The 14,766-nt window shown below is 31.0% G+C and overlaps 1 protein-coding gene across 1 annotated transcript in view; it reads left to right on the forward strand.

Moving 5' to 3' along the window:
- spidey (hydroxysteroid 17-beta dehydrogenase 12 spidey) overlaps positions 1 to 14,766 on the forward strand; it is a 39,219-nt gene that overhangs the window by 6,495 nt on the left and 17,958 nt on the right. The window contains exons 2-3 of the mRNA XM_088257557.1: positions 10,983 to 11,029; positions 13,450 to 13,525. Of these exons, the coding sequence (XP_088113683.1) occupies positions 10,983 to 11,029; positions 13,450 to 13,525 (123 nt within the window). The remainder of the gene's footprint in view (positions 1 to 10,982; positions 11,030 to 13,449; positions 13,526 to 14,766) is intronic.

Raw genomic sequence — 14,766 nt, forward strand, 5'->3', positions numbered from 1 at the left:
TGAAAAGAAGCTTTTTATTGAGCAGAAACTCTACTATAAGTATGTGAGGTCCTAATGTTATACGTGTGTAAAGTGATCACTTTAACCAGCCTATGACGGTCGTCAGCCCCGTCAATGCCCAGACTTCCATATTCTTCTTCATCTTTGATGAGATGTCAAAAAATAATACAAAAATAACTCCTCTAATTGGAGATAATCCAGATTTTGTGAACGAGTATTTGGACACACTCAAAATATTGTAAATACTGTTAATTTAATTCAAAATTTAAAACCTAATTAAAATTTTACTGTTATTGAAGATAAATACAATATATCGCTTCATAAATGTAAATTAGCATTAACAAATTTATTCCTGGCCCAGAGAATGTCACGTTTTGAATGAAAATTTAGTTTATTTATGTTATTGTTTACTTTCAATATAATATTTTATTTTTATATATTTTTTATTTTTTTATTTTTAGTTTTATTCTTTATATAACATTCATAACATGTAAGTAGTTTAAAACAACTTGATGAATTGATGTGTTCTTTTATTCTTTTTATGTAAATGGTACAATAGTACCGTATATATCAAAAATAAATAAATTAAATTAAATCTGCAAATATTGTTTTATGTTTTTTAGGTGTTCATAATAATGATTTTAGTTGTTGAATCTAGTTCAAACCGAGCGCAGAATCCGATCCCGTTGAAGATTTTCAATATAGATAGTATGCAAAGGCAGGCGCTGGCCATTCTGTAAACTTTCACTGTCACGGCTTGTGGCACCCGGTTACTTGTATTGTGCGCTGCGAGTACGTGGCAGAAACTGGGTCGCCGCTTGCTGGCTGCGACCCAAAGGGCACAGTCAAGTTGACGGGAACTTTCGCCCGGAGATGGAGGTAACGGTATCGCGATTGCCACGGCTCATTGGACACCACAAGGTACCCACGGAACGGTCGGTGAGATTGTCAATGCTGCGTAAATAACGGTCGTTGACGCAACTAATTGATCATCCCAGTGATTGACGTTGAGATTTCTCATCGGAAGAATTTGAATTTTTAACGGAGGCACTCTTTATCTATCATTATCTCTGGCGAATTAGTGAAAAAATAACGGAATTTTCTACGGATTGTAGTTCCGACAAATGAGCGGTTGATAAGATTTCCTCGGTCCCTCTCTGTTCCTATTTTTAACTACATGAATTGCGTTTTTATATACCTGTGACAGGTAAAACATATTTTTATCACAACCTTTTTAAATGCAATGGCAGCGCCGTCTGTTCAACTTGACAGCAACACACGCAAAAATAAGCATTGCTTTTGACGGCTGCAAAAGATTATATGTTTATTTATAAGCATTGTGAAATAGCTTTTATACGAAACGTTTGCTTTCTCTTTTTTTTCGATTTAATCAGACTGAGCCACAGCAATGCGTGACCGGATACAGACAGCACGAAATAAAATTTTTGGATAGTAAAAGAAAAATTAAGACCGGTTTCTCTCTAATTACCACGTGTTTTGATAAACTTGAAAAGCGAATTGGCAATGAAATATACGAAAACGTTTTAACCGGTTTCTCTGGTTGGTAATTAGAGTGTTGGTGAACTGATGTGTCCGTTATATGTATCAATGTAACAGTTCCGTTAGCGCGCGGGTCATCGAACAAACTCATTAGTACGAAATTTTTAGAAATTGATGCATCGCTGAAAGGGAAACCCGCTTAACCGGTTCTCTGCACTTTCTACGGAGGTGGGTTACTGCGTTCTGCAAGTTATCCATATTATTCCCATTAAATTACACTTTTAATTTTATTAAATTACTCAATGTATTTGTCAAGATAGCATGTATATTTTTGCAACAATTTCACGACGGCGAATTTTCTAACTTTGCGGTCTCTATTATAATTAGCAAAATTTTACAAAAGACGGATACGAAACACATTTCATTTTGTAATTTAATTTTACTGGGTGCTGTAATAAAACAATTACGATATGAATAATAGTTTTTGTCCCCGTGGTATGATGATTTTAGTTTTATTTAATTAGTTGACAAGTTTTTCGTATTTTATACTGAATATTTATTTTTATTCAAAACCTTGAGGTAGAGTGCAGGTTCTGAGTTAATGTTGATACATAATATAATTTAAAATAAGTAAAAGAGTCAGGCAACACTGAACGCAGTGTAGAAATAACTTTAGGATATATTAGGTAAAAACTAGTATTCATAGATTATACATATTTCCTTTGAAATTAAAAGATAACGCCCAAACAATGACGTGTAGATAATTTTTACATATATTCGGTAAAAACTAATATTCATCAATTATATTTTCGTTATTGTTAATTTCCTGACAATTGTAATCGACAACCGGTTGAAAATGTCAAAGTCGTTGAACACTGATTTTTTGAGTCTACTATTTTATTGTTAAAAAACACATGAAAATAAATTTTGTGACATTTGTTATGGCATTTTCAAACGAATGTCACTCGTTTGAAAATGTCATAACAAAGCGAAACAATTGTAACAAAATTTATTATAATGTGTTTTTTAACAATAAAATACAATTTGATTAACTCAAAAAATCAGTGTTTGATTTTAACATTTAATATATAAATTAAAACGGAGTTCTACAAATTAAACGCTAAATCTAGAATTTTTTACATAACATTAAATGTCCAAAAGTATTAAATTTATAAACGGTAAGCAGTTTACGGTTTATCTTTTCGCTGTATTCCAGCCATGGAAGTACCAGTAGTATAAATCAATCGTTAATTGTACTTTCTAGATTATTAGCTGGATCGTCGACTTGACGTTATCCATTCGTTGTATGGTTGTTAATTACAATAATTGAGAATTTATTAATTAATTTAGGTTTTGAATTTGCGATTCAGACCTTGCTCGCGTGTATTGAATGCGCCGAGCAGTGGCCGAGCCGGGTATTGAACTCGCGCTCGTCTCCCGCGCTTGCCACCTACTAGTCACTAGGCCACAACGGATCCCGTTATGCTGATACATTAGCTCGCGTGTGTGGGTGTGGTGGTGATACCCAATACTACGATGTCTCGGGTGAAATGGTATACGGTGTGGTAAGACTAGTGGACCAATTTTTTTTATAGTTTTAAGTAATAAATAAATATTACAACATTTTGACTTGTTCACAAAATCTGGATTATCTCCAATTACAGGAGTTATTTTCATATTATTTTTTGACAGATCTCACCAATAGATGTCTCTAGTGATGTTCCAGTGATTCAAGAATAATGTTTCAAAATTGGTTCATATATATATATATATATATATATATATATATATATATATATATATATATATATATATATATATATATATATATATATATATATATATATATATATATATATATATATATATATATATATATATATATATATATATATATATATATATATATATATATATATATATATATATATATATATATATATATATATATATATATATATATATATATATATATATATATATATATATATATATATATATATATATATATATATATATATATATATATATATATATATATATATATATATAGAACTTCCAAGAATTTGAGTAGTGTGGTTGTCAATAATGGGTAGAATTGGTGAATATTACACGTGTGTAAAGTGATAACTTTAACCAGCCTATGACGGTCGTCAACCCCTTAAATGCCCAGACTTGAATATTCTTCTTCATCTTTGATAAGATGTCAAAAAACAAAAGAAGTATTGATTTTTAACATCTCAAAACAGATGAAGAAGAAAATGGAAGTCTGGGCATTTACAGGGTTTACGACAGTGATAGGACGGTTTAAGTGATCACTTTACACACGCGTAACATTCGCCAATTCTAGCCATGTTTGGCAACCACATTACTCAAATTCTTGAAACTTCTATGTTAATATATAGCTCAAACTCGAAACACAGTATGTGAGAGTTCACAAGAGACATCTATGTTATATTGTGATATGTGAATATAATCCAGGATTCGGACCTCAAATACAAATAAAAGAGTTTCTATTTCATAAAAGCTTTCCTTAAACTACCATTCTTTCTTATCTAAACCAGTCAATTTTGAGTAAGTTAAAACTTATTTGTTCACAAACGCTGGATTTTGGTACATCATGTAGTTATTTAAATCCAGATTTTTTACTTGTAAATTTAGAACTTTTTATTAAGATGAGAATTTGGATGTCAGGAAATTTACCACCAAATGGAGTAAAAATCATCAATCGTGAGAAAAAAATAGATTTGTACGTAGTTAAAATTTTTATTTCTGGTAGATTTCTTTAAAAAATGGTACTGAAATACTTTACCTTTAGAGACCGGCAAACTTGACTGGAAAACCTTTATTTGCCATCTCATCTGGAAAGTTCCACGCCCCACCGAAATACCATTACCTTTTAAAACGTTTTAAATTTATTTATTTATAGTTAATATACATTTTACAAACTTAAATTGAAATCGTATACATTAACAAAAATAGAAAAAAAGCGAGGATACTATTGTTAAAGGTGTAGAAGAATCCCACTTCGGAAAACTCCTTCAGACACATGGAACAGATCAATATCCAATGAGATATTGTTCAACATAGCGGTAGCTCTTCCTACAGGCATAACCATCGGCAGGTTGGTCCTGTATATAGGAATGTGAAACAATATATGCCGACGCTGTCTTAGGTAACTATCGGGAACATACAGACCAATGTTCCGGATAATTTCAGGATTATCGATCATACCGGTTGGTTTAGTTCGTTTCGTGGCACCCGATACAGCAGCTGAAGGCAGAAACTGGATTGTGAAAGTGCTGGCACATCTGCCGTTGTGTTGTTACTTTTGTCCCGGGCACCGAGTGCCACATTTCGTTTACTTTCAATGCCCATCTACTTACTTTGTGAACACTCTATACGTACTCGGGTATTACTAATATTCCAGGGGCGTTTCCAGAAAATTCCTTAACCTTTAAAATCGATTATTTTTTTCTGAGATTAAATTGTGAATATAAAAAGTTGGTATTGAATTGCATTAATAGCGTAAAATAGATACTAAACTAATACAGGATTAGAGTTGAAAGAATGATGAAAAAAAGAGCGTTCTTAGAAGTTTTTTTTTCCTTTTCAATTGTGTCAAAATTGAGCTAAGCATATCCAGGCAAAGGCTTGCTTATAGAATACTTAAAGAACTAAGAATCAAGTTTATATTTAAACCCCTGGATGGAAGCATCTGTAGCTTCCAAAATTAGTAGTTAAAATATAATACACAAGTGGTAAAAAATCAATTGTTTTATTTTTAATTTAATCATGTTTTACCGCAAAGTGAATGCCGAAACGATAAATAACATAACTAAGAATCGTATGCTTTCAAATACGTCATTCACTAATCAGTTATATCAACCTTTTTTATGTAGGATTGATATGAAATTACAGCACTTATTTCATTCTCACTTGTGTCGTAATTTAGCTGAGCATACCCAGTCAAAAACTTGGCTGTAAAATACTTAAATATATAAAACTACTTATAATCATTTGCTTCCAGCTGCGTAGCGTCACTAATAATAAATTCGTACTACTGCTGCAGGGAACATGCATATAAAGGACAGACGAAGTGAAAACAGGAACAGGATTGCTAATCCAAGAGTCACCGTGTGTGTTTCATTTTATCCACTACAGATACGATCGCCAAATTTTATGAAAAATCTAATGGTAAAAATTGGTCAGTAAAACGTTCAACCGATCGAAGTGTTATATTTTATCCAAAAGGGCATTAACATCAAAGGCTGAATAAAGGAATATTTGTAAGGAAAAGTAAGCATCGCTTGGGATACTCATTTCGTAGTGAACTTGTATATGCATAAAACACCTCTATCCTATCAATGCATTGATATTTCTACTTGTATCCCTTTGTCAAAGCTGATAATATAGATTATCGTAGCTCAGCTGAATAACTTTCGTACCCGTGTTTGCACAAAACTGCGTCGATCACATTCTAGGTGCGGATAGGCGTCAATAAAGATTAAAAAAAATCATAATAATTGAAATATAATTGATATTTATGCGCCGTCACTGGCTAACGGTACTATTTTCCTTATATATTTTGAATACTCTTTTCTCTCAGACACTGTGGCTTATCTTTAAAAGCGTTTTTTTCTTCATATTTTTAAATAAAAAAGCACTGGATAATATTGAATATCAAGTCACAGTTTATCATTATACACCTGATATACACAAATTGTACGAGTACGGGTATATAACTCTGAGTGGCTTACCTTTTACTGTTATTATACACAATGTGATGCTTGGCATAGTATCTTTTTGTTTTCGTTTAGAGGTTAAATTTTAACTGGAGTTCTGAATATTAGTTATAGTATAAGGTAAATGTTATTGTTTATATTTTAGAGTCTAAAATTTAGACGTCCCGCATTTTCGTTTCTGATGATTATATTGTCAACACGTTTTAACATATAATTTTTTGACATCTCATCAAAGATACATTGTATGGCAAAAAATAATCAACATAGTTACAATCAACATAGTAATCAACATAGTTACATATTTTATCATAATAATCAACATAGTTACATATTTTTATTATTATTATTATTTTATTTTTTTTACGTGCTACCTCACTAAGAAAGCAGATTGCTCGTGTTTAGAGAGGGAGTTCGCTTACAGGGTTTGTATATATAATTAAGAAATATTAAATGGTAATCAAACGGGAGTTTGATTACCATTAAGTGTTTTTTTAAGTGCCTTAAGTGTTTTTGTTTTTAGATGAAGAAGAATATGGAAGTCTGGGCATTCACGGGGCTGACGACCGTCATAGGCTGGTTTAAACGATACACACGTGTAACATTCACCAATTCTACCCATTATTCTACGTTTTAACATTTTAACATTTCATTATTTTTGAATTTGTGTGTTTTAAACAATGTATAATTAGTAATATTTATTAAAAATTTTACGTGAGGGTTTATTTCTAACAAAAGTACCATATTTACCATTAACGTCCATAATTAAATAATGGGTTAAACTAATTTTAGAAATGTTTTTTAAAGTAGCTTTTGAGCAATCATGTTTTCAAATGCGTATCGATTTATGATATTTTACAATATTTCAATGTTGTTTTTTTGTTACCTGTATATTTTCAGTGGTTTTCTAATTTAAATTATACGATTTTAGAAATGCACCCACGCTATCGAATTATAAGTGTGAATCTTATTGCCTTCTGTTTATCGTGCCACGAGAAGTTGTCATTTCGAGAATTTATGGGGGGTTCGAGAAAGCCAGAGGAATCCCCTGTGGTCCGATTATATTGCAACGTTAGACCCGAGCCATACCATGAAAAATGGTAGAATTATAATATGAAATATTATATAAAGTATGAGTACTCCACCGCGATAACTACAAAGGGGGTATCTACATTCTCTAGAAATACATTAAAATAATGTTTTGACGTTTCAAAAGAGATGAAGAAGAAAATGGAATTCTGGGTATTTACACGGCTGTAGACCGATTAGACTAAGAATTAGAATAAGATTATGGAGTATTTACAGGGCTTATGACCTGTCATAGGCTGGTTAAGTGATCACTTTACTTTTTGAGGAATCATGGGTAGAATGGCGAATTAAAGTGATCACTCAAGCTCATGACAGGTCATAAACCTTGTATACTCAGATTTACATTTTTTTTTGTTTATACATATATATATATATATATATATATATATATATATATATATATATATATATATATATATATATATATATATATATATATATATATATATATATATATATATATATATATATATATATATATATATATATATATATATATATCTATATATATATATATATATATATATATATATATATATATACATACATATATATTAAAAATGTATATAAGTATTCTCAGTTATAGACTAACAGTTATTTTACTGATTCGTTGAAAAATTTAAATGCTGATTTCTATTTCGAATTCTTTCATATTGATATTATTATTTAATAGACGGCGTTTTATGACAACTGTTTGCAGTTACGATGATCTGCTAAACTTTCATAACTTTCCTCGAACTTTCACTTACTCAGACGAATAGACATTCAACGACTCTTTTATTTAAATATCACTTGTATCTCGTAGGTGTTTAAAATATGTAAAGTGTTATCTTTATTGTGCTTAAAAAATGTACATAAACATATTTTTTGACGCAAAAAAACTAGTGTTTATAATATTATCTCAGTATTACGCGGTAGTATTGGGATATCCAGAAATAGCAAACGGTTTTGTTGCTTTTTTACTAACAGCGCGTTTGATATCGTTTTCCTACGTTTAATAATAAGCGTTTATGTTTTAACATGACATTGTTTAACGCTGTTCCGTTTAGCACTAGAACTTGCTGGAATACGTCTCTTGCGTTAAGCGGATGTTAATTTATATGTGTAAAATAAAAACATGTTTTGATACAAGAAAGAGTTTAACCTGATCCTATCTTCACCCAGTTAAAAATATTTTGTATCTTGTAAATTACCATCGCTCTGTTTCTAATGAGCTTAAAATTTTGAACGCAGCCCAGTTTAGTTCTTATTTCAACGACAATAAATATAAATTTTTAATAGTTCTATGTTAATTGTATTTTTTATGCTTTTAATAGTTCATGAAACGTCAGATTGACGAACGATGATTGATATACATATATTTTTACGATTATTGACCAATATTACATAAAAAATATCGTTCAATCTTTGAAAATTTCTAACATGCAATTTTTATACTAAAAATATCAAAATCATGGATACGATACTAGACCAACAACGATCGAGTTTTTTTACCCAATTTTCTTTCATTCCTTTTATTTTAGATAGTAAAAATTACAAACATATACTTATCAATCCCGAATTTTAAACTGCGATCAAATACGAACTGCGAGTCGTCGGGTTTAAGTGGAGTCTTAAACCCGACGACAACGAAAATAAATGTACATAATATTATAAAACTTATATTAAAAAAATAATCTCATACAAATTTGATAGAATAGACCTTTAGAACGTTGTATTTCTAAGGAAAATTTCACTTTTTCACATCACTCCAATCAGTTGACGAGCACACTTATTGAAAATCTTCCGCTTCACGTTTCACACGTTTTTTATTACCATAAGCATGAAAATAAGATTTTTCAAGTTGTTATTATAATGAGAACCACGCCTAGTCAAATAAAATGAAAGTTTTGCTTGAAAAATATTATATTTTCATATTTTTTAAATTTATTATTTTAACTGATTATAATATATTATTATATTAAAACCAATATTTTTAGCTTTTCCACTTTATTTCTATTTGACCAGCGACCGGGTTTCGTCGTTACCGACATCATCAGACTGGTGGAAGGCTATACAAATTGTTATGTTATATATAAAACAAGACAGGAGTTGATAACCATGATTTGATATATTTATATATAACATAACAATTTGTATAGCCTCCCACCAGTCTGATGATGTCGGTAACGACAAAACCCGGTCGCTGGTCAAATAAAAATAAAGTGGAAAAGCTAAAAATATTGGTTTTAATCTAATAATATATTAAAATGCAATTCCATCACGAAGTGTCTGTGGATAATATAAATCTATTAACTGATTATCTTAAAATGGGAATATACTTATTCATGTTTTTTATCCTGATTCTCATCGGATTGTTTTACATACTGAAAGACGCCTGAAAACATGATTTTTATTGATTTTTTATGCAGGGTTTTACATAATTTGACAAGTTATCTTTATTCTCAACATCTTGGGTGTGTCCAAATACGTGCTCACAATTCTGGGTTTCCTTCACTTTTATTACATTTTGATATCTTAACATATGTATATCAATGTTGAGATGTCAAATTGTAAAAATAACTCCTGAGTAGAAAAAAAAAGATTTTTGAACAAGGATTTGGACACATGTTGTGAATTTTTATTTTTCAGTAACCTTTTTTCTACACAGTTATCAACAGTTCTCATTGTTCAGAAACGATGAAAAGGAAATGACCCCAATACTCAAACTATTTTATTTTATGTATTTTTATTTATTTTATTTATTTAAAATAGTTATTTATTTAAATTTATTGAAATTAGTTTTGTCCGCCTCCTTAGTGTAATGGTCAGCACGCTCGGCTACCGTTCTGGAGGTCCCGGGTTCGATTCCCATGGGGGGTAAAATAAATAAGTGATTTTTTCACTGTCATGTTTATTCAATATTACCCTGGACTGGTACCTGAAGCGGAGGGCTGATCACCTTTCCTTCATGTGTAAACGATCAAGATAACACTGCGTTTATATGACGCAGTGCCCTATGCACCATTGGGGTGCGGATAAGGGTTTGTTTATTTATTTTTTATAAATTAGTTAAATACATTTTGAAGTACAACCTAATACAATTTCTAAACATTTATACATATGGCAAACTTATAGTTTTAGATTCGCTGTGCCTCTCCAAAAGAGAGACTGAGTTCTTGTACTTGGAGAGGGACTTACACTCAAGGTTCAATGTTAAATATAATTAATGGTATAATAGTTTTTTCTATTTTTTTTTCAAGATTTATATGTAATAGGCATTATTTTTTTAGTAATAAATTTAGTAATAAATGAAACCCTGAAGAGGGCAACAGGTTGTTGTTGAAACTAGTTGGTTAATAAAAATGTGAGTGGATCAGAACACAAAGTATTTTTATTTCTCGAAATAATATATCAATATGATCCACAGAGTTATTATTTTTTTCTTAAGAATTTTTTTATCTTCTCTTTTTTAAATAGCTTTAGGGAGTTTATTGCAATATTTAATTCCCAAATATTTTATGTTTTAAAAACAAATATTACCTACAATTTTCATACCAATTGCTTGAATTGAAAATGCAATATTAATCGTTTATTTTTAAAGAAATTGACTAGTTGATGGTAATTAAGTATTGTATTTTGATGCTAACAATTTATTTTTGTTTGTTTTAGTGATCACGGGCGCTACTGATGGCGTGGGAAAGGCGTACGCAAAAGCAGTAAGTATTGAATAATGTTCAAAGCACACTTTATGTATGTAGATACTACACTGAGACTTGGTCAGAGATGTGTCAAATTCATTGTCCCTTAATTATACAACGCTTTCTCTAGAACTCTTTTATTTAAATAATTACTTTATTTTATTTATTATGATATTTTATTATTTAAAGGAATAACCCGCAAAGCCTTTATTAGAGGCTTGTCTGCAGGTAAAATAGTAAGGATAGTGAAGGTAGATATGAAAAATACATCACTAACACCCAGACCAAATGAAAATAAATCTTTCTTGAATTTATTTTGCACTTGGCGTGGATCGAACCCGCGACGCAAGTTTCACAGTCTAGCGTCTACCCAACTTCGTCACGGCGCCTGTCTATATTATATGTTGAATATTTTGTCCGCCTCCATGGTGTAGTGGTTAGCACGCTTTTCTACTGTGCTGAAGGTCCGGGGTTTGATTCCCAAGAGGGTAAAAATAACTATTAGTGATTTTTCAGTCTAATATTAATTTTATATAACCCTGGACTAGTACCTGAAGCAGATGGCTGATCACCTTTCCTTCGTGTATTTAACGATCAAGATAACACTGCTTCGATACGATACAGTGCCATATGCACCATTGGGTGCGGATAAGGGTTAGAATCAGATAAAATTTTGTATATTCAAAGCATCGTTAACTTTGCGTTATGGTAATATTACAGTTTTATTTAATTTAATTTTTAAAATCGGACCGTAATAATTTTATTTGAATGACCTGATGTTGGAATGATTATTCCGAAACCGGTAGTTACGAACTAGTGTTTATTTGAGTGGTATTACACAAAGTGAACGACGAATGATGAAGGGAGTGTTTAATTAGTTCATTTATCAAATCGAATGAATAAAATTGATTTATTCGTGTAGATTATGAGCTGATGAATTGATGAAATGATTGATCGTTATTAATTTGTCCCATCGATTTACAGCTTTGCGGTTTGCATAAAGAAGTTATTGGCATTTGTCCAGTGAGGAGTCCGGTAAATGAATGAATTTAAAAAAAAATCAAAATTATATTTATATTTATATTTAAATATTTTGATTGGTGATTTAAATTTTTTTCCTCAATTTTTGCAACTCATGTTTCAACATTTATACTTTTAATAAAATAGATTATATAAATAATTGAATGATAATTTTAAATGTATTTTACATATTTGATGTAATTATTGATGTCACCTATTAAAAAATAAAAATGAATTTTAATTAAATATTTTTTTTTTTAATCAATGTAAAGTGTAAACGGTAGTTTAAAAATAAGTTTCTACATTTAAAAAAAATAATTCATGTAAAAAAAAAACAAATTTGTATTTGTATAAAAAATAAACATATTTGTTTTCCTTTTATATTTGAAACTAAAGTGGGAAACTATTCTTCAAAACGTGATTTCGGACATATTCAAAATGCAATCGCTTTTAAACAATTCAGAACACCCTGTAGTATGCGGGTGTACTCACCCTAACCATACCCTGTGTACATCCACCGGACGAGTTTCGGTAAATATGCTCAAAACCGGGTTATTTACCGGTTCGAGTTATAGTCGTGGATTCAGTACAAGCATACTCTAAGGTTCAAGTCGTGCATTGTGAATGGGCGGACCATGATCCTCGACCGATCGCGACCGACGGATTACTCGATACAAAATAACCAGCAAAACTGTCTGTCGGAGCTTAATCTTAAACTGATAAATACCTGCAGTTGTTGGTGCATAGTTGAACTAGTGGATTATGCCAGAGGATATTATAAATATTGTAACTGGACTGTGGTTTAACTGATTTAAAAAAGAAAATGCTGGCATAAGATACAAGTACACTGTACATAGTACACTGTCACATTAAAAGCTTCTTCTCCTACTGTTAACTGATTTTGAAACCTTTTTTCACCATCAAATTTACAAGAAATTTATATAAATATATGTATTATGTACATATATATATATATATAAATATATATATTTCTATTTAGATAATTATAAATAAATAATTATCATTCATCGTTCATTTTGTATAATACCACTAAAAAACTATGGTTTACGAATACCAGTTTCGAAATATCTATTCAGTAACCCTCATCAGTCTATCGTTGACCTGATTAGGGAATGTAACCATGAATGTGGAGTTTTCAAAAGGGTATGATACAAAGTAAACGATGAATGATAAGAAGAGTGTCAACATGACTAGTGTCGAGAACTACATATGTATTTCCTTACATTAATGATAACTTAAATAGTTCTCTCAACTTGTCGTGTTTACATTAATAAACTCAAATGTGGTACTTTACAAAAGTTTTACTTTTATATTGACATCTATGTAAACGTTTTCAGTATACTGATAAATAAATATTAATTTAAATTCACAGAGTATTTTTTTACGATTCTTTTCAGCTCGCGAAGAAAGGATGTGACATCATACTCGTCAGTCGGACCGAGTCGCGACTGGAGGCCGTGGCGGCGGAAATTGGTATTTATTCCTTTCAATATCCCCGGAACACTTTACATATGCACACAAAGCTGCGGAATAATGACGCCCTGTACGGGATACAGGGGATTCCCAATATGCCCTCGGAGAGTGCGAACCAGCCGCGGATGGGGTGGAGAAGAAGCTTTCGAATTTGAGTGGCTTTGAAGCTTAAAAAAAGTAATTCGCCCTTTGTCGGTGTGCTCCGCAGTCTTATACGAAAATCTCTCGACTCTAATGGGATTTTTTGAATTGAAATTCGCAATATGTTCAGTCTGCGATCTAATATCGTAATGCCGTTTCTATCATATCACATTAAATATTTTATTTATTTAATATACAGGATGGCACGAAATTAATCACCTTGCCGGAAGTTGTCATAATTTTTGCAAATGGCGTCGTACGTCAATCATATTTGACATTCGTGAACTAGACAGCTGTAGTATATAAACAGATTTAAATTGGCGAAAAATCAAGCATCCAATTTCTAGTGAAATTCAAGTCAATTCAAGCACTTTGTTTCGTATTTGAACAATGTATATAGAAGTTCCAAAAATTTGAGTAGTGTGGTTGACAATCATGGGTAGAATTGGTGAATGTTACGCGTGTGTAAAGTGATCACTTAAACCAGCCTATGACGGTCGTAAGTCCCGTAAAAACTTCCATATTCTTCTTCATTTATGTTCAGATGTAAAAAAAATAGTATAAAAAAAACTCCTAATTGGAGAAAATCCAGATTTGTGAACAAGTATCTGGACACACTCAAAATGTTGTTCTTTATTTTACATTTTGACATCTTAACATAGATAAAGGATAAAATGAAGGTCTGGGTATTTACAGGGCTTTTGACTTAACATAGGCTGGACAAGTGATCACTTAAGACATGTGTAATAAAAGAAATTTATAAAATATTTCACAGGTAGATACAGGATGAAATCATTGTCGGAAATCTCGTTTTACGTAATGAACTGCTATTCGGCTGTCCAAACTTAAAACACAGTAAGGGACATTTTTTCGTAGTATGTACGTTTTTTTTTAATTTTTGCACTAAACAGTATCTACTTAGTCCAAAAATGCAAAAAAAAACGTACTACAAAAAATGTCCCTTACTGTGTTTTGAGTTTGGACAGCCGTACTATGTTCTATGTTCGCTACATGTAGTTGAATACCGGCACTCAATATCCATGTGTCAAAAAATAAAGTGAACGTAGCTTCTTTCGTAAAACTAAACGAGATTTCAGGTG

The sequence above is a fragment of the Brachycentrus maculatus genome, unplaced genomic scaffold, assembly GCF_059751285.1.
Source record: "Brachycentrus maculatus isolate JH-2025_06_01 unplaced genomic scaffold, ASM5975128v1 h1tg000082l, whole genome shotgun sequence".
Classification (NCBI taxonomy): Eukaryota; Metazoa; Arthropoda; class Insecta; order Trichoptera; family Brachycentridae; genus Brachycentrus; species Brachycentrus maculatus.